The following is a 21,396-nucleotide window of genomic DNA, read 5'->3' on the forward strand; positions in this document are numbered from 1 at the left end:
TTTTTCTGCCGTTTTTGAAGTCATTTTTTTTCCCCCTCGTGAAAAAAAAAAAAAGTTTGGAACCATGACCTGGCAAGTGTTTTCTGTCACAAAGGTACTTTCATATAAAAATGATTTAGCTCTATTTATTTTGTCATGTGGTACGCATGTAGTATACACGGTTCAAATATGCATCGTTTTATTCCACCATTACCTGTCTATAAATTACAGAGTTGTGTTTTTACAACGCCGAGGCCAAGGATCTGATAAAGCAGCCTCACATTTTTAGTTTATGATAAGAGTGCTTTTGGATTTTTATGGCGTTTTGATAGATTTGGATCTGTGGACGTTTCTACTGTCTGGCCGTGTCCCAGACAGAAAATGGAGTTGTTTGGGAGGAGGAATGCAGAGGGAGGCTCGTGTCTGCAGTGGCCCAGTAGCAGTATGACTGCTTTCTCTCTCACGCGCTCTCTCTCTCTCTTTCTCTCTCTCTCTCTCTCTCTCTCTCTCCATCTCATAACTCAAATCGAACAGAACCTTATCGTGCGTTTATATCACATTAAGCCCTTTCCAAATTAAAGCTCGTGCCTTCATCAATTCACTTAATGTCACGTTAACAGAAACACTCTCAGGTTTCTCAGCTGCGGTTTGAAATGCGCTCATTTCAGCATTCTTACTCTGTGACTAATTTACATAAACACATGTTTTTTACTAACTAGCTGCTAAACTCAATTTTAGATCAAATACAAGGTTCAAATACAGCTAAAGCTCGGGAGTAAGTTTGTATAAATATTTAGTATCTGGGTCAGGATACACCCAGGATGCGATGCCAGTCTATTGCACGGCATCTCGCGTTCATTTACGAATTTAGTGTAGCAAGTCCACGTACTGATCGGAAGGTCGGGGGTTCGAGCCCCAGCACTGCCAAGCTGCCACTGTTGGGCCCTCGAGCAAGGCCTTTAACCCTCTCTGCTCCAGGGGGCGCTGTATCATGGCTGAGCCTGCGCTCTGACCCCATTATGTGATCAATAAAGACTCGTTATCATTAATCTAGTCATTGTTACCATCCCGTAGTTGATTATTGTCCTATAACCGCACATCATGAAGTGTTTCATTCCTCTTATACCGCAGCAGACTTCCGATGATCACCCGAGAAAATGTCCTGAAGATGTCGGAAAGTTACAGCTTTACCTCCGAGTGTTACGAAGCGCCGACACTGGAGACTCCTCCCATAAATGTTACATAAACACATTTCTGCTCGCACAAAACTTCAACACGTGAACGACGTGATCGTCGTTTTCTCATGTTCAGTTTATGAGGAGCGTACGCCGGACAAAAATCGGTGAACGAGCCGTTACTATGGAAACGATGACGTATCAGAACGAGTGCATTGACGTCAATATGAACCCGTGATTTGCAGCTGTCGGAGCAGCTGTTTAGAAAATTAATCAAGACCTTCTGACCAATCAGGATCCAGAATTCAACGGCACCGCGATGTACATCATAATCTCGGCTAATGCTAGTAGTATCAGCAGAAATATTAATGCATGCAGAGACGAATAGTTAACGCTATTACCTTGCTAATTTGCCGCCACAGAATATTCTGAACATTTCCTAAAAGTTGAAATAATTACAGGATAAATCATAATGGGAAGTATAATTCAAACTATTTTATCCACAAAGGATATTTTGTGGTATTTATAGCCCGACTGCCACCTCTAAAAGCTTGACTAATGCATTTCAAGCCTTTGGCTCGCACCTCACGCCTGACTCACTCCACAACCTCTATTAGCATGAACGCAGCAGCGGGAGAAAGACCGAGAGCCAGAGGAACTGCACGGCCGAGCCCGGGCACGGCGAGACGACAAGTCATGGCCAACCATAGCTAATGACTCAGAGCTCTGTTCGCACACCGCGCCAGCAATAATAATAAAAGTCATTATAATAATGAGACTAATAATCGCATGGTAGCTGCAATTGATGGCGCTGCATTCGCAAGCTTCAAAAATACCTCCAATTAGCGACCGATTACGTGCTGGGTATGATAAAGTGGAATGCGGCAAGGAAAATGAGTGCGTAAGAGCGCAGAAATGCTCTGCAGTGTGTTCTCTTGGATCGCTCACACGGTTGGGTGTGAAGGAAGGTGAATTTCATACTCGAGAGGAAAGCAGCGTGATGCCGGTCCGACTGTTTCAATATACGTTTAAAATTCGTCTCTCTCTCTCTCTCTCTCTATATATATATATATGTATATAATAAAACCGTCAAGGTCGCACATTGCGTTTGTAATAAACTGACAAAACTGTTTTTGTCACACACGTAACAGAACTTTTCACTGGGCCATCTGGGTTTCAGAGCGCCGCAGTGCCCACTTCAACATCAATCACAGACCGAGTGGCATTTCGTGACAGAAATCAGTTTGGAACACATTTTACACTTTACAGCAGCTGTAATTTTCAAGGAAATTCCTCCCCCCTCCCTAACCCCCCCCCTTCTGGTTTTCTCTCGGTCAAGTACATGAGCAGGTCAGACAGACAGCTTGAGTTGCCAAAGGCAGACAGCATGTCTTTGTTTGAGTGACGGTGATGTGAGTGCGAGCGGCGAGCACAGACGTAGGCAGAGGGAAATGAACCGATGGCTTTCGGGAAGCAGGAGCGTGGTGTCGTGGCTTCGGCTCTGGGGAAAGGATTTGCGCAGGTTTGAAAGTCCGAACGGCGGTGGGTGAGAGTCCCGGAAGAGAACGTGTTAGACGTTTGCCTGAATAATGACGCGTCGGAATGAGCGGATTGACGGTTAAAGAATATGTTCATAGAGTTTTTGTGTTTGTTTTGAGAGCACACTGTTCTTCATCACGTGGTAAATACTACAGCAGCTGTACAGCATGTTTGTTTAAGCGTAATGTTACCAGTGAAGCCGTTTTCAGTTTCTGTATGATACGCAGTATACGAGCGTGTGTCGTATCATGCGGTGAGAGGCAGGGCGCGACTCTGCGTGTACTTTATTTGGGACTTTCCTCAAATGTTTGGATCATCATCATCCATACTGCAGACGGGGGTCGGGTAACGGGCAGGCAGCATCAAACACGGAATATCTATCATCACAAACACGAGTCAAAACCAGGACGGTGGGAAACGCCGGCTCGAAAAAGCACGGTAACCGAATGAGACTTCGTAACGAGGCGAAGACACGGAGTAGAGTGGCTTAAATATACAAACTAATCAGGGATTAATACGAAACAGGTGCACATGATTATGACACGATAAAGAGAAAAAACAAAGATGAGAGAGGGGGCAGAAACAAGATGGGGTCAGCCATGATACAACGCACCTGAGGCAGAGAGGGTTAAGGGCCTTGCTAAAGGGTCCAAAAGTGGCGGCTCGAACCCCCGACCTTCCGATCAGTAACCCAGAGCCTTAACCGCCAAGCCACCACTGCCCCCTTTCATCTACTCTACACCCTCTTACCTGTAAACATCTAATAATAACACATCAATCAGTCCCCTTCTCCTCCCTTCTCATTCACTCATTCCGAATAATAATCTCAACCAAAACATGTTCACACTGTACTGCTTTCTTCGTCAAAGCGAAAACTAAAAATCCCGGTCAGTCGCTCGTATTGAGACGATCATAAACCACCAGCTCTAATTTGCACCTTTTGCTCTAATGCGTGATTTACGTTCCTTCACACTTCCCCGTGTCAACAAACACCTACCAGAGTGATTCTGTTTTCTGGAAAAATATTGTCGCTAAAGCCATCATCTTCTACGCCGCTCGAACACAATTAATCATGAGGGCTGCTGGACAGAAGGTCCACTGTGAAGCACTTAGCGAGTCTGACAAGATTAAATAAGGCGAGCGCTCGGTCTTCATCCCGCTGTTTGTAGCTACAGCTCATAAACACTGGTTCATATTGTGGTAGTGTTGGTTTTACCACGAATACACCCTTTTAACACCATTTATCAAGCAGTAATTATATTAATCTACAGCTCGGGGAGTTTGTGCGTGTTATAAAGTTTGATTATTCTTGAGGCAAGCTTTTATTTATTTATTTTTTTTAAAAGTCGTTCTAGCTCGGGCACTCGTCCTCTTCATTACTGTGTTTCTTGCATGAAAAGTTTCGTTGGACTGCGACCAAAACCAAGTGACCTTGGACACGGTCTCCGATCTCCTTCGGGATGGGGATGCCAGAGACCGTAACTGCGAATAAAAAGACTCATATAACTTAATCGTACATCAGAGGTTTGTCGAGGCTCTCTGTGACCACAGCATACCCGTTTTAAATGTTTACTGTAGTTCGCCACTGTACAGATCTTGGCTAGCGACGCCAACGTTGCAGCGAGAACGCTCTCCGTCCCGCTCCAAGCCGCAGAAAATGACGGTCATTGAGAGTAAGTGTGTGCAGTGAGAAGCGTGGGAAACGATGCCGCGCTGCAGTCACCTGATTCGTTCTTACTCGATGGATCCCACTATCGACCGCCTAGCATGCGCTTGAGAGGTCTTACAATCAAGCTTCTAGATAGGCAGAGGGTTTCTCTCTCTGTTGAGATTTTGAAATGAACTTCAGAACAATATTGTTGATCTGTTGATGCTTTTCATATTTAAAGCTGTCTCGATTTCTGTGTTTTTCAGATACGTCAGCAGATGCCTGAGCATGTGATAACTTGTATATACGATAAACAGTATAGTATTCCGTTTATTTGTTGATTTTAGGGATGATGTAGAATGTTCCAGTAGCACTTCAAACTCTTTCACACTTTTGTGACGTTCAGATATTCAGTGCGAATACGCCTATAAGTATGGTGGGTGAATGAAAGGTCTAATCAAATCATTCGGAACTTCAGACGGTTCTTTATTCATGTTACTGTGTCTATTCGCTCTCGCTGTGTCCTACAGGTTTGAGGAGTACAATGCATTGCAGATGCTGGTGGCTTTGCTGTCAGATCAGCCCGAAGAGGTGTTGGTCAACGTAGTGGGGGCTCTAGGAGAGTGCGCACAAAGACCGATCAACCGTACTGCCATCCGAAAGAGCGGTGGCATCCCTCCTCTGGTCAGCCTGCTCACTGGAACCAACCAGGCCCTGCTAGTCAATGTCACCAGGGCTGTTGGAGCATGCGCTACGGACCGTGAGAACATGGCGTAAGTCTTCACAGGGGTCCGGCTTCTTGAAAACAGCTCATATTGGGCCCCCATCACAACTCACTGCAACAGGTTCTTCAACGAGGCTTTTCACTGGATTGAGTGGTTACGTTATGTTTTTTCTCTCTCTAGTTTTCTCCATATACGGTAGATTTCATTTTGTTACTCTTGAGATGATCATAAATGCGACGCAAAAGGATTGTTCCGAGCGTAGAATGTTCCAAGTTGGAAAGAAATCTCTTTGGACCGACGTGCACACGGTCTCGCTGCTTATCATCTTGCTCCAGCTTGGTGAGGAAGGGAAGGGAAGGGTAGAGGACCGCTCTACTTCTTCAACACGACCCCTCCTGTGATATACTATATCAGAGCGTTTACTAACCACAGCCCGGAATAGATTTAAGATTTTAAGTCGAGCGTTTTCCGACAGTAGCGTACAGGCTTACATCGCTGGCAGCAGCGAGCGTCCGACGAGCCAACTTTAAAATGGTTCCTCTGCCCTTCGCTTGGTTAGGGTTTAGAGGAAACCACAATGTTGCTCTGGCTGAAATATGCTGTTGCCACCAATTTTGTACTGTAAGCCAAGTTCCGCTCGCTCTTGGATCTAAAACGGTCGTTGAACAATGCTTCGACAGTGTACAGCGCGGAATATCTCTGTCTCCGCTCTTTTAGCGACGTCCGTAAACATCCCTCTTATTGTTTGCTTGGTTTGGTTTTTAGTAAGGCACAGTGTTGTTGTTCTCAGTTTAACCCACCGTGTTCACCACAGCGGCGACGGATCCAAAGGGTCCCCAGAGGCCCCGACCAGCCCCATGTCTGTGTCCCGTCCAAGACCTGACAGGTCCAGTGTGGAAACCCTCATGGCTCAGTGGTTTAATCACAGAGCACAGGGATTTCTGTTTATGCTACCTGCTGATCTCCTCATATTTGTGGCCAGGGCGGAGGCCTTGATTGTTGCACTGCGGTCATTTTGTGTAAGCTGCAGCACGAAGTTGGCACAAGCGGTCAGGCCCAGCCACACGAAACTGGAGCAGAGAGCAGGACATGCACCGAGAATACCTTCGGTCCACCATGTGCGGATCACATCCCTCGAATTTGGTTGAGCTTGACGAGGATCAATAAAGAACAGCCAGTTTAAAAGAAACCGAAGGATGCTCAAGACATGACTCATGGAAATCCATTCTGTTCTTGTTGTGCTAATTTCTTGTTGATTTTTGTTAATGGTAAGGAAGTGATTTCCTTGAAGAGGTTGCAGGTGTTCCACAAGGGTGTAGCCTCATGCTTCTAGCTTTAACCTGTGTTTGTGATCTCGCCATCTGCGATCACGGCACCATGTTTTTTTTCTTTTTTTCTTTTTAAAGTTCTTTATTTGTATTGACAATAAACTTTAATCCTCAGACAACATTTTGGGGCTTTCCACTAAACAAATTAATCGAATTTAGTTAGGAATTTGTTTACTGTGTTTGATTCGGTAGATCGGTTAGCGTCTCCATTTATAAATGCCGTTCAAGCATGATCTGAAACGATGCTCATCCAAGGGCCATAAGAGATTAGCGCGTCTATGAAGATGAAGATCGATCCATCTTCGGTAACTACCTCATCCTGATCAGGGCTGCCGAGATTCTAGAGCCAGTCCCAGGAAAACAGGATGCGTGGTGGGAATAGACCAACCACTCTAACTACCAGCATGTTTCAGGAGGTGGGAGGGAATCGGAGAATTGGTGGGAATTCACGCAGACACAGGGAGAACATGTGAAACTCCAACTGGCAGTAACCTAAGCTCAGGATTGAACCGGGGACCCACAGACATATTTTATAGCTGGCTAAACATGAGAAACACTTCAGTCCATCATAGTGCATCAAGCCTGATGCACTCCTTGTTTATTTCTGGAGAATCTCAGTGCTTCGCTTCTCAGAACTGATCCACTTCTGTGTCCATCTTTGCCTTGCGGACACCGTCATTTTCCAAATTTCTCTTAAGGTGGGTTCACACTGTATGACTTCCTGTCAAAAATCACACATCGTAGTTGGTGGCAAAGCATAACGTGACGCGCTCACCGACGGCCAGCGCGAACAAAGATGGCTGACGACAAAGTTCTGGCAATGTGAGAAATTTTTCATAAAATCTCAGAGTATACGTGCGGCTACGACGCTCATCTAAAAGCCACCGATAGGAGGATAGACGGCTACAAATACGGTAGCGGCGACGGTGAAAAGAAAACGGGACAAGCTAATGGACAGGAAACATATCCTTATTACCTCACGCTCACTTTGAAGAACATCTGCGTATCTTTTCCACGTAACGCAAAAGAAAAGCCGTCATGTTTAACAGCGTTCGAGTGCCACGTGATTCTCTGGGAATTTCTCGAGTAGCACAGCACATGACCCAATGTGTTCCACTGTGTTTTGCACCATCTGAATCGTATTACTTTTACAAGACTATTATAGACTCCAGTCCTCTTCCTAATTAAGGCTGGACACAAATACAGGGCTTTATGTTCGAGCCGTCTCAGTTAGGCAAGCGTAACCAGAGATTGTCTAAAAGAATAATATGTTTATGGACTTATGCGACCACAGTGGTGTAATAAAACTCCACAGGGCTTGTTTTTGAAGGAATAAGGTCACTTTCTGCATTTGTGTGTGCGAGCAACAAGGAGCACTGGGCTCCAGGAAAATGCATCACCTCCTAAGCAACATGCTCCAGTCATGTATATTTAGGATCGGCTCTTTATTTTTTGCATTTACACTTCGCTGTGGACAGAGAGCCTTTATTTGCCTCCCACATACATTTTTCCTTTTTGTCTTGTGGCTTATTTTGAGAGCTCTATGGTGGAGTTTGTTAAGTAATTGGAATAGCTGCCATATGATTGTTTCCTGTCACAGACCAGCATGGTCATGTCTGTGTAGGACATTACACAGAGACTGTCAGTGCTGAGAATGTCCACACTGACGGTGTTAGTGTCCACACTGAGATAGGAGAACAGTGTTAGTGTCCACACTGAGATAATAGACCAGTGTTAGTGTCCACACTGAGATAGGAGAACAGTGTTAGTGTCCACACTGAGATAGGAGAACAGTGTTAGTGTCCACACTGAGATAGGAGAACAGTGTTAGTGTCCACACTGAGATAGGAGACCAGTGTTAGTGACTACACTGAGATAGGAGACCAGTGTTAGTGTCCACACTGAGATAGGAGACCAGTGTTAGTGTCCACACTGAGATAGGAGAACAGTGTTAGTGTCCACACTGAGATAGGAGACCGGTGTTAGTGTCCACACTGAGAGAGGAGACCGGTGTTAGTGTCCACACTGAGATAGGAGACCGGTGTTAGTGTCCACACTGAGATAGGAGACCGGTGTTAGTGTCCACACTGAGATAGGAGAACGGTGTTAGTGTCCACACTGAGATAGGAGACCGGTGTTAGTGTCCACACTGAGATAGGAGACCAGTGTTAGTGTCCACACTGAGATAGGAGAACAGTGTTAGTGTCCACACTGAGATAGGAGAACAGTGTTAGTGTCCACACTGAGATAGGAGACCGGTGTTAGTGTCCACACTGAGATAGGAGACCGGTGTTAGTGTCCACACTGAGATAGGAGACCAGTGTTAGTGTCCACACTGAGATAGGAGAACAGTGTTAGTGACTACAATGAGATAGGAGAACAGTGTTAGTGACTACAATGAGATAGGAGAACAGTGTTAGTGACTACACTGAGATAGGAGAACAGTGTTAGTGTCCACACTGAGATAGGAGAACAGTGTTAGTGTCCACACTGCGATAGGAGAACAGTGTTAGTGTCCACACTGAGATAGGAGACCAGAGTTAGTGTCCACACTGAGATAGGAGACCAGTGTTAGTGTCCACACTGAGATAGGAGACCAGTGTTAGTGTCCACACTGAGATAGGAGACCAGTGTTAGTGTCCACACTGAGATAGGAGAACAGTGTTAGTGTCCACACTGAGATAGGAGACCAGTGTTAGTGTCCACACTGAGATAGGAGAACAGTGTTAGTGTCCACACTGAGATAGGAGAACAGTGTTAGTGTCCACACTGAGATAGGAGACCAGTGTTAGTGTCCACACTGAGATAGGAGACCAGTGTTAGTGTCCACACTGAGATAGGAGACCAGTGTTAGTGTCCACACTGAGATAGGAGACCAGTGTTAGCGACCCCACCGCTAAGCATGACTTCTGTATCTCTTCATACAACTCTGTTGCAAGTTATTATAAATTGCCAAGCGTGAGAACACTCTGCATAAGCTTTAAAGGTAATATTAAAGTGCAATTTAAAAAATCAATGTAAATATTTTGCACTTAAATGTAGCATGTACATAAATCCACAAGTAAATCAGCATGGATAAAAAGACTTGCCGTCCTCCATATTTGTAAATCCTTCACGTTGTCTTGCTTTTTTTTTTTTTTCTTTTCACCACTCAGCACATTTACTCTGCTGACATGTCATTGTACCCAACTCAGTGCTGTAAACTCGGGGATTTAGCGGTCCCTCCGGGTTCTGCTAAGGGCTTGTCTTGTTATCATGACTCAGGAGATGATTTATAAGCTGCAGAGACGAAGCCAGTCACCGGATCCTCTCTGCCCAGTACAGGACCCCGAGCCCTCAGGCGCAAAAAAGAACCCCCCGATTACAGAGTGGTTTAGCAATCATGACAGCATTGAATGTCGGCCTTGTCGGTCGACACACACATGGGAAACAGGTTACGTGTTATTTATATTTAACAAACAGGCCACACTGAGGAGCCATTCTGCTCGGCTTCCCATAGCCTGACTACTGCCTTCAGTAGAGTGGTGTCCGCTGTGTGAAATACAGCCTGCGTTTAAAGCAAACCTTCGCTCCCGACCAGTGAAATATAGAGACTCTTGTCTGTAAGACTGTTTGATTTGGAAGGAGGACCTTCCCTGAGTTTTTTTTCCCTCCTGTGTGTCGGCAACGACATCTGAGTTGCCCGGCGAACTGTATGTGTGCGTGTTTGTCCGTGGCCTGCTGCAGCTATAAATATCTAAACGGATCTCCTAATGGGAACACATTTCCTGTGGGCGGCTTCTAGCCAGGTGAGACACTGATCATGTGTCTTGTCACATTCTATTGCAGTACATGAATCGGACAGGTGAGGATCTGTGACGGAAAAGCCATCAAAGCTCCTCTTGTTGTATAAAAGACCCCCAGTGTCACAGATCCCTCTTTTCAGCACGAGTGCCGATTTCCCGTCCTGTTTTGAGTTCGTGTCGTCTGCTTTTTGTTTACGTTACCGTGCGATGATGTTTCTGTTCTAGTCTCCGACTCGGTCCGGTCATTGGCAGGTTTCTTGATCGTGTCCAGGTTTTTGCTCGTCACTTGTACCCATCTTCCTTTATTTCTGGTATTACTTCCTGCTTCTGTTTTCTGACCTTGATGAGGATTCCTGGTTAGCCCTTAATAAATATCACGCTGCTTTTATGCGCTTGTATCCTGACTCATACAGCTGCACTTTACAACCAGGTGCTTCTCTCTCTCTCTCGCTCTCTCTCTCTCACACACACACACACACAAATCTTTCTCACACCCTCAGGATCATCGATCGTCTGGATGGAGTGCGTCTGCTCTGGTCCTTACTGAAGAACCCAAACCCTGCAGTCCAGGCCAGTGCCGCTTGGGCCATCTGTCCCTGTATAGAGAATGCAAAGGTACAGTACTGAAAAGTGTGCTTTATTGTCATCCCACGCGGTTCGAATACTATTTCAAATCTTATACTAGTTGCATAAACAAATCCACATTTGAATCAGAATTGTTGGGAAGCATGACTGTCACGCTCACACCGCCCCAACAGACCCCAACGATTTTATTTATTTATTTTTTTTAACGGACAGTCAGACTGGTTTAAAAATGGCCGATCCTTTTACCACAATCAAAATGTTTTCCATTACTGGTGTCTTTGTGTCAGTCTTCGCCTGAAGAAATGGAGATTACGAAAGAGCTCGTGGGTGAAGCCTGGCTCGTTTGGGGGGGGGGGGGGGGGGGGGGTTTGACGGTGTTGTTCTGACATTTACAGCATCTGTGTTTTAGGTGACTTGGGAAGTTCAGTGACGGGAGCGAGACAAATAAACGGAGACACGGACGAACCACACGGCAGCGCTTGTTTAGAGACAGACCCATGTGGCTTGAGTTAGCAGCTCCAGGGCAGGTTCAGGAGAAGGGTGCTGGATGAACAGGATGGGGATATACAGTACCCGTGACTGCTGCAGGACACGCACGGGGACGCACGTACACACGTACCGCCAATCCGCGTTCGTTCTGACGCGACGTCTCGTGATCAGTGCTTAACGAAAGCCACGTTCGATGTAAAACTAACCGTGACGCGCAGTTAAAGTCAGTCATTTTACAGCCGGGGGTGGAGCAGCTTGTTTACATCGAGAGTCCGTGTGTTTTTCGCTCACACATCACTTCCACTTTGTGTGAATCTCTCCAGGTTATGCAGGTAGACGAGTCTTTCGTCTCTGTCTGTTTTTTTTTGTCCTCCTCTCTATTCTGTCTCTTTCTTTCGATCTTCACTTTTTTTTTTTTTTTCTTTCCGCTTTTCTGTCTTGGACTTTTACTCATCGTGCCTTCATGATGCACTTGATTTTATTTACGTGGAAAATTTGTACTCGTCTTTTTCTCTGTCTCTTTTTTAAATTTTTTTTTTTTTTTATCGCACCTCCGCCCCTCTCACACACTCAGTGCTGCGTGCTGTGTGTGCTGATGTGTGCTGGTTGGAGATGTGTTTGTGAGAGAGGATTTGAAAGGAATTCTTAGTGACCCGCCGCAGCTGGTGACTTTAACACGCTTCCTCCGTCTCTCCTTTACCTCTTGTTCTCCCTCTGCCTGGATTCATCAGTATTCCTGTGGTGCCATATCCTGCTCCTCTCTCTCTCTCTCTCTCGCTCTCGCGCTCTCTCTCTCTCTCTCTCTCTCTCTCTCTCTAACTTTCCTCTCCTCTCCTTCACTTTACTCTGCTCTCTCTACCCCAGATTCACCAAACGTCAGGCTCATCCTTTGGCAAGACTTCAAACAAAGGCTGCCTGCTCTCTCTCTCTCTCTCTCTCCTCTCTCTCTCTCTCTCTCTCTCTCTATCTCTTTCCTCTTTCCTCTCTCTTTCCTCTCTCTGTCTCTCTCTTCTCCTTCTCTGTCTCTCTCTCCTCTCTCTGTCTCTCTCCTCTCTCTCTCTTTCTTTCCTCTTTCCTCTCTCTCTCTTTCCTCTTTCTCTCTCTCTTTCCTCTCTCTGTCTCTCTCCTCTCCCTCTCTCTTTCCTCTCTCTCTCTCTCTCTCTCTCTCTCTCTCTTTCCTCTCTTTCCTCTCTCTCCCTTTCTCTCTCTTTTTCTTTCTTTCTCTCTTTCCTCTCTCTCTCTTTCCTCTCTGTGTCTCTCCTCTCCCGCTCTCTCTTTCCTTTCACTCTCTTTCCTCTCTCCCACTCTCTCTCTTTCCTCTCTCTCCCACACTCTCTCTCTCTCTCCTCTCTCTCTCCCCTCACTCTCTTTCCTCTCTCTCCCACTCTCTCTCTCTCCTTCCTCTCTTTCCTTTCTCTTTCCTTTCCATTTCTCTCTCTCTTTCCTTTCCCTTTCTCTCTCTCTCTCTCTCTCTCTCTTTCCTTTCTCTCTCTCTCTCTCTCTCCCTCTCTCTCTCTCTCTCTCTCTCTCTCTCTTTCCTTTCCCTTTCTCTCTCTCTCTCTCTCTCTCTCTCTCTCTCTCTCTCTCTCTCTCTCTCTCTCTCTCCCCCTCCCCTCACCTGCCTGCTCAGCTCTTAGTGTAGGAGAACGTCCTGGTTCCAGCCCCCGTGTAAAAGTGTAAACAGGGTCCTTGCACTGGGGGAAATACCCGATGAACTGTTGAAGAATCACAAGCTTTTTCTGTGTGTTTGTTTTTTCCCCCTTTTTTTAGTTCAAGTTGAGAGATTTCCTCTTTGAAGCACATTGACAGGTCTATTTAAACCCAACTGATGATGTCACAGTGAGCTTTACAACTAACCAATCAGCAGCTCTGCTTCAAATCTGTACACAGTGCAGGTGCACACTGTAGCCCCTCCCTTCTCCCACTCTGTCTACTCTCCTTCTTTCTTTCTTCCTGCATCTATCATTTTTTCAGTTCTTTTAGTTTCTGTCATCCTTCCTTCCTTCATTTCCTTACTCCTTTCCCCTTTTATTCATTTGTTTGTTCCTTCCTTCCTTCCCTCCTTCCTTCCTTCGTTTCCTTTCTAACCCTTGTTGTCCCTCACCTTCCATCCTCTCTCCCTCCTTCCATTTCCTTTTTTTCTTCCACTTTTCCTTTCTTTTCCTTTCCTTTCTTTTCCTTTCTTTCCCTTGGACTTTTCCTTTCTTTTCCTTTCTTTCCCTTGGACTTTTCCTTTCCTTTCTTTCCCTTTCTTTTCCTTTCTTTTCCTTTCTTTCCCTTGGACTTTTCCTTTCCTTTCTTTCCCTTTCTTTTCCTTTCCTTTCCTTTCTTTCCCTTTCTTTTCCTTTCCTTTCTTTCTTTCCCTTGGACTTTTCCTTTCCTTTCTTTCCCTTTCTTTCCCTTTCTTTTCCTTTCTTTTCCTTTCTTTCCCTTGGACTTTTCCTTTCCTTTCTTTCCCTTTCTTTTCCTTTCCTTTCTTTCTTTCCCTTGGACTTTTCCTTTCCTTTCTTTCCCTTTCTTTTCCTTTCTTTTCCTTTCTTTCCCTTGGACTTTTCCTTTCCTTTCTTTCCCTTTCTTTTCCTTTCGCTTTCCTTTCTTTCCCTTTCTCTTTCCTTTCTTTCCCTTTCTTTTCCTTTCGCTTTCCTTTCTTTCCCTTTCTTTTCCTTTCGCTTTCCTTTCTTTCCCTTTCTTTTCCTTTCGCTTTCCTTTCTTTTCCTTTCTTTCCCTTGGACTTTTCCTTTCTTTCCCTTTCTTTTCCTTTCTTTCCCTTGGACTTTTCCTTTCTTTTCCTTTCTTTTCCTTTCTTTCCCTTTCTTTTCCTTTCTTTCCCTTGGACTTTTCCTTTCCTTTCCTTTCTTTCCTTTTCTTTCCTTTTCTTTCCTTTCCTTTCCTTTCTTTCCTTTCTTTCCTTTCCTTTCTTTTCCTTTCTTTCCTTTTCTTTTCCTATCTTTTATTCATGACGTGTCCTGGAGCAGTGTGCCCCTGCCAGCCGGTCAGTATTTTCCCTAGTGTGCGTAACTGACGGCAGCACCAGTGAGATGAGTCTGAGGTTAAACAGCAGAGTGTATTGACTCAAGCCCTCGCCTTTTATACATCAATGCGTTCGCATGTTTGTTTGTTTGATTGTCTCTTTGCTTCTTTACTCATTTATAATAGAATTGTGTTTATATTTACGGTACATGTACGTTTATAGTGTTTGGCAGACGCCCTCGTGTTTCAGTGTCGCACCATTCCGGTACCCAGGCCATAATTACACGTCTCTGTGCTGGCATTAAAGGCGTCTCACTGCTATTTCCTAATTACTGGAAACAGACTCGCGCCATGTTGGTCTGCCGAGTGTTACCGGCACCACAGAAAGGGCTGAGTGTCTGAACAGTAGTCATGGATGCTGTGTGTGTGTGTGTGTGTGTGTGTGTGTGTTTCAGGATGCCGGGGAAATGGTGCGTTCCTTCGTGGGCGGCTTGGAGCTGATCGTTAATCTGCTGAAATCTCCGAACGCAGAGGTGCTGTCCAGCGTGTGCGCAGCCATCTCCAAAATCGCCAAAGACGAGGAGAACCTAGCCGTCATCACTGACCACGGAGTCGTGCCCATGCTGTCCAACCTCACCGACACCGTGAGCTTTAACACACCACTCGTGCGTCTCCATAAGGAGTCAAACACTCGGCGTTCTGCTCTAATAGGAAAATATCAGATCGTTAATAACTTCGTTATTAGTAGCTTCTGATTAGTCTTAGATTATGCGGAAATGTCCGCTGTAGAAGTTATTATAGAAACGGTAACATATTCACACGCCATGGCGTTCACTTAGGCTCGCAGCTTCAGTAATCTACGACATCCGACCAATCAGAATTCCGCAGCGCTGTTGTATAAACTCGTATACGACCGTGCAGACCGTTTTGTTCTGATTTATTATAGCGTTATCGTACGAGTTGTAACGGGACACGCGGTGGTGTTTTTGCCTCCGGTTGCAGACGGACGACAGGTTGCGGAGGTATCTGTCCGAGGCCATCGCTCGCTGCTGCATGTGGGGTTCTAACCGCACGGCGTTCGGCGACGCCGGAGCCGTGGCTCCTCTGGTGCGCTACCTGTGCTCTAAAGACCCCGAGGTGCACCAGGCCACGGCTCAGGCCCTCTTCCAGCTCTCGAAAGACCCAGACAACTGCATCACCATGCACCAGAGTGGCGTTGTCAAGGTAAAACACCTCACACACCTTACACGCACCTTTTTATTTACTCCTGGAGGATCAAACACAAGTATTTAGTCCTAATGAAGCTTTTATTACTGTTTTGTAAACGTACGAGGCTCGATAAAGTTTTATAATTATTGAATATGATTCCTAGATATTTACTCACTGTCAGATTAGACATATTTAAATATCAATATTTCCTATTTATATTTTAGGATCAGTTTTTTTTTTTTTTTTTTGTCCCCAGAAGCTGATGATTTAATGAAAATGTATTAATTTCTAGACATTAAAATTTTTTTATTTTTTTTAAAATGTATTTATTTTTAAACGGGTAATAGCTTTTCTTATACAGTTAAAAATCTCGGATCCGAATTAACGCACTCGTTCTAATAAGATATCGTTTTTATAGCAAGAGCTCGTTCACGGGGATTTGTACAGTGGACGCTCCAAGTAATAAAGACGTTTAAAAAGAAGAAAAAAAAAAAAGGGTTATTTACATTATCAAGTAATAATGCATCACCGTTGCTATGGTGAAGTTTTCTGTTAGGAGATATTCATGTAAGTTATGGAAGGAGTCTCCAGCGTCACCGCTTTGTAACAGTCAGCAGGTTTTCTGACACGGGAGCGTCTTCAGGACAGAGGAATTAATGTTCGCAGTTTCTCATTAACATGACAAGTTAGGGTTTTCTGGTCCTATCATATTGAAAAGAGAGAGAGAGAGAGAGAGAGAGAGAGAGAGAGAGAAAGAAAGGGCCCAGTTTGGGCATTTTCACTTAGGGTTGTACTTTATTGAGGTGAAGCTGCAGTGTGATATTTACACTTCCCTACACACACACACACACACACACACATTATTTCCAGCCTGGGCCTCTCTGGAGAACTGCCCCAACCGCCCCCTTTCTTCTTATTCTTCTTCTTTCTTTTTTTCTCTTCTTTTTTTCTGTAAGTGACGTGTGAAAACATCACTAATAAATTCTGAGAAGCTGCAAACTGTTTTCCGAGGCCTCGCGGAGCAGCGAGGGCGGACAGAACAAGGCCCGGTTTTCTTTCTCGTGCAGCGGAAGCGCGCGCGCGTTTTCTAACCGTCATGGGAACTGGGCTAAGCAAACAGCAGTGTGTGTGTGCTGGGTGCCGCTTTTCCCGGCCAGTCCCACCGCTCCTGGGATGCCAGGGCAGAAGAGCACGCAAATGCCGTCACCCGGGGAACGGTTGCTAAGCGGGCGCCTGGATCGGGCCGGGGTGGAACGGCAGCGTGGTGCGTCTCTGGATCTCAGAAAGCTATAGGAACGCGAGACCGCTAGACGCTTAACCTCTGAGTGACGGCTGTTTGAACTGAAAAGTCATGTCTAGATGCCGTATAACGTTAATACGAGTCCTCCAGTGACATGCGGAAGGCTGTAAAGCGTGTGATATTCTGTACGTCATGAACGAACAGGCAGAAAGTTTATAGGCACCGCTGGGCAGGAACCTGGCACGATGAAACGCTTTAGGATTTGTCTGCCAGCGTGTGTAAATGGAAGACTGAAAGCTTTGTGTGTTGCAATAATTAGTCAGTAGCACGTGCACGAATCTCATCATTTACACGTCCGGTGATTAGGACTTACCGTGAACACTGATTTCTTATTCGCTATTAAAGATTATAAGTTCATATTCCGGAACTGGTGTTATAGTAAGTATTTAAGTAACACGTGTCAATTAGTCAGTGTCGCGTGTTCATTTTTGCTATTTATTTATTTATTTGTTTACTTTTTTCCTAGGATGAAATGTCCCTCAGAATATCTGCTTAATTACAGTTAATGGTGCTTTTAAAGAAATAAATAACTAAATAAAATGTCAGATTTGCACTGTAAGGAGTGCTTGTTTAGTCGTACACGCATATTACTACATTATTAAGATATTAGGTATGGATAGTTAGCAATGTATGGTTGCTTTGCCGCAGTAAAGCGCCACCCCATTTGTCTGTAATGACTTATAAATGATACAGGATACAATCGGAGCATAGAGCTGAGCTGCTGAGGGTTAAAGTCCTGGGATCTGAGCCCAGAATCTTCCAATCACAAGCTCGGAACCCTGACCGCTGCACTACCACTGCCCCAAACCATTTAAACTACTATAAATAAGTGGAAAAACAGTATAGTGTAAGTATAGTGCAAGGAAGTGTTAACCAACACGCAGAGCGGCGCAGAAGTGAATAAATAAACATGTTGGATTGTGTAGCTGTGCATTATGTACCGTGGGGTCACTGGGTGCGTCTGTGAGTGCGTCCATGACAACAGTGGGTCAGGTTTATGCTTGACGTGAACACTGATGCGGTCGGGTGTTAACGTTTAATTTTCTAAACAGATAAAAACCTCATTTTTATGGAAAACCTGGGAAAAGGTTAGAAGACTGGAGGTGCGCATGGGGACTAGGATCTCATGGGACACAAGTTGGGTTTTTACTTTTACGCAGGTGTGAGCGAGCGGTCAGATATGAAGCTCACTGGACAAACAAAGGCCACGTGTTAACGTGAACGTGTGGCACTGTGTGATGCATTTCCAGCCTGGTTTAAATTCGGCTTAGGGGATGTCTGTGTGAAGCCCTACATCGGAATGATGAAGCCCTAGCTGGGCAGATGAAGCCCATAGCTAGGCGGTTGAAGCTCCTAGCTGCACCGATGAAGCCCCAGTTTGGACAGATGAAGCCCCTAGCTGTACGGATGAAGCCCCTAGCTTGGCAGATGAAGCCCTAGTTTGGACAAATGAAGCCCCTAGCTGGACGGATGAGGCCCCTAGCTGGACGGATGAGGCCCCTAGCCGGGCGGATGAGGCCCCTAGCCGGGCGGATGAAGCCCCTAGCCGGGCGGATGAGGCCCCTAGCCGTACGGATGAGGCCCCTAGCCGTACGGATGAGGCCCCGAGCCGGACCGATGAGGCCCCTAGCCGGACGGATGAGGCCCCTAGCCGTGCGGATGAGGCCCCTAGCCGTGCGGATGAGGCCCCTAGCCGGGCGGATGAGGCCCCTAGCCGTACGGATGAGGCCCCTAGCCGTACGGATGAGGCCCCTAGCCGGACGGATGAGGCCCCTAGCCGTACGGATGAGGCCCCGAGCCGGACCGATGAGGCCCCTAGCCGGACGGATGAGGCCCCTAGCCGGACGGATGAGGCCCCTAGCCGTGCGGATGAGGCCCCTAGCCGTGCGGATGAGGCCCCTAGCCGGGCGGATGAGGCCCCTAGCCGTACGGATGAGGCCCCTAGCCGTACGGATGAGGCCCCTAGCCGGACGGATGAGGCCCCTAGCCGTACGGATGAGGCCCCGAGCCGGACCGATGAGGCCCCTAGCCGGACGGATGAGGCCCCAAGCCGTGCGGATGAGGCCCCTAGCCGTGCGGATGAGGCCCCTAGCCGTGCGGATGAGGCCCCTAGCCGGGCGGACGAGGCCCCTAGCTGGACAGATGACAGAGTTTCAGTGTTTCTGAGGTAGAGTGATAGTGTACATATATTATTTTTTTTTAAATGCCCACTTTGGTTTAAAATCGAATACAGATGCAGCGTCTTTGTGTTACGCTGTCTAGTAGCAGATGTGTAACTTCACCCACGTTCAGCATTTCCACTGTTAAATATTTTCACATGAGAAAAGTGTTTGCAAACACGGAGTGGTAAAACGCTTCCCCAATAGGAACAGGCGGATAAATTATGAACGCGGTCACAACGTTGCAGCCAAGTCGCTTTTTTCCCATGTTCTTTTTGCTTTAATGGCGAGCACCAGGCTGATGTGCTGCTGTGGTTTAGCACGGCCCGTAATTAGAGACCGGGCTCAGTGTCGGCCGTTTCCAAAAGAGTAAAGTCCAATTCGCAAAAGTCATTAAGCTCAGTTTATTTATTTATCACATTTTCTGTGTATTTATCCATGCGTTTATTATTTAAGGGTGTGTGCACATACAGTAGATTTCGCACAACTATTACACCATTATTAACAATTACACTCAGTCATTTTCTCTCTATAGAACACACACACACACACACATGTTCGGTTCCATTTGTCTTCACCTCCGGTATACCTGACTCGCCCCGAGGACACATAACCGAGAGCGGGGGGGGGTTGGGGCAAGTCCACTTGGCTGCATTTTACACGTGATATATGTTTTAGCGTGGCAGAAAACGTGTTAAAACAATATTTCCAAACGTTGTAAATGGGTTTGGAGAGCGTTTATCAGGGAACGATGTCTGCGCTCCAGTCTAATTTATGAACGGGTGTAAAACTCAAGACTGTCTCCTGATATTATTGTAGCCGTATTTCAAACCTCGGAGCTTTTGCTAAGAACATGTAGCAGCTTAAAGTCATAATAATCCCTCTCTCTTTCTCTCTTTCCCTCTTTCCGTCTCTCTCTGTCTGCATGCTGCGTTCTCTCTGAGACTAGTGTTCAGACACTAACGTTCTTGCTGGCTGGTGTTAATGGTGTAGAACCCAGTCCCCTATGCTCGAGCGGAGGAAATTAAGCATTGAGAAGAAAGTATTTTACCCTGGAAAAGCCATTAGAGACCAGTCTGAGCTTTGGTCCTGTCCTCACTGGCTTTACAAGCAACAAATACGGCCCTCGTACAATATTCTGTACACTATTTATTCCGACCAAGAAAGGAACTTGTAATATTTATTAGAATATTTCATAAAAATATGAAAGGATGTCGAGCGATCGGTTCAGCCCAGTATTATATTTTTACGAGTGTCTGTACGTTCAAACGCAGACTGTCGGTTCTTTTTGTAAGAGCGTTTTATTTGTGCTCGGTGCTTTTTCTGCTGATGTTAATTAAAAACGATTTTTCAGAACTATGGTCAGTGCCGAAGGCACACTTTGTACGTTGCTTTTCTTACAGTTAAACACACAAGAATCCCGGAATAGACGGTTGGAAACCCTCGTCGGCTGGACGGAGGAAGCCCATGCCTGGACAAATGAATACCCATGTTGGATGAAGCAAGCCATGAGACATATAGAAGAAGCCCTGTGCTGGACAGAAGACACCCCGGGCTGGGCGCAAGAAGCCCTGGGATAGACCGTCCGAGCCCAATGCTGGGCAGATGGATTAAGCCCCGGGTTGGACAGTTGAAGCCCCAGGACAGACAGAGAAAGTCCCAAGCTGAACCTTGGGCCAGACAGTTTATGCCTCAAGTTGAATGGATGGTTTAAACCACAGAGGGAGGACATCCCTGGCCAGAGAGAAGAAACCTTGGGCCAAGTGTAGGAGGGCCAAAGGATTATGTCCTAGAATGGGCAGTGGCTCAGTGGTTAAAGGCTCTGGGTGACTGATCAGAAGGTCAGGAGTTCAAACCCCAGCACTGCCGAGCTACCACTGTTGGGCCCTTGAGCGAGGAGCAAGGCCCTTAACCTTCAACTGCTCAGTTGTATAAATGAGATAAATGTAAGTCGGTCTGGATAATGGCGTCTACCAAATGGCGTAAATGTAATGTAAGAATGAAACTCCAGGTGGGAGTTTGGGCCTGATGGGGGAAAGTCCGTGGCAGGACTGATGAAGTCTTGGGCTAGATGGAGGGAGCTCTTGGCTTGTCTGAGGAAGCTCCAGGTTGACTACAGTGTTTTTGACATCTTGCTTTTGATATCCAGGACATAAACTGGATTTTATACGTTCTGATTTTAGATTTTAGAAAACACTGCTTTCTAGATGTACTCTTACTCAGAAGCTGTTTTAGTTTTTCAAAGCTGGAGTTTCTCAGTTTCTTCTTTGCTGCTGAGGTGCTGCAGATTATTTGCTGAAGCCATAAATCCTCAGAGGCAGCTTCACTCAGCGTTCTGTAGAATAGAACCCAAGTTGTTGTTTTTTGTTTTGGGGTTTTTTTTTGTGAATTGAATGGACGTAAATTACACAATGCAGATGGTAATGCTCAGGCATTTTCATGTGAGGGGATTTCAGCAGTGCCGGTTGCCAAATCCTGTTTTCTGCTGTGTATTTTGTGGTGGTT

The 21,396-nt window shown here is 46.0% G+C and overlaps 1 protein-coding gene across 5 annotated transcripts in view; it reads left to right on the forward strand.

Moving 5' to 3' along the window:
- The window catches only part of odad2 (outer dynein arm docking complex subunit 2), an 80,882-nt gene that overhangs the window by 54,343 nt on the left and 5,143 nt on the right, over nt 1-21,396 (forward strand). For 4 of the 5 annotated variants that reach the window (XM_047159441.2, XM_017482649.3, XM_047159440.2 and 1 more), the window contains 4 exons: nt 4,872-5,114; nt 10,680-10,794; nt 14,679-14,867; nt 15,226-15,447. In XM_047159441.2, coding sequence (XP_047015397.1) covers nt 4,872-5,114; nt 10,680-10,794; nt 14,679-14,867; nt 15,226-15,447 — 769 coding nt within the window. The remainder of the gene's footprint in view (nt 1-4,871; nt 5,115-10,679; nt 10,795-14,678; nt 14,868-15,225; nt 15,448-21,396) is intronic. The other variant, XM_047159442.2, reaches the window with a different exon arrangement.

This window comes from Ictalurus punctatus, chromosome 13 (genome assembly GCF_001660625.3).
Source record: "Ictalurus punctatus breed USDA103 chromosome 13, Coco_2.0, whole genome shotgun sequence".
Classification (NCBI taxonomy): Eukaryota; Metazoa; Chordata; class Actinopteri; order Siluriformes; family Ictaluridae; genus Ictalurus; species Ictalurus punctatus.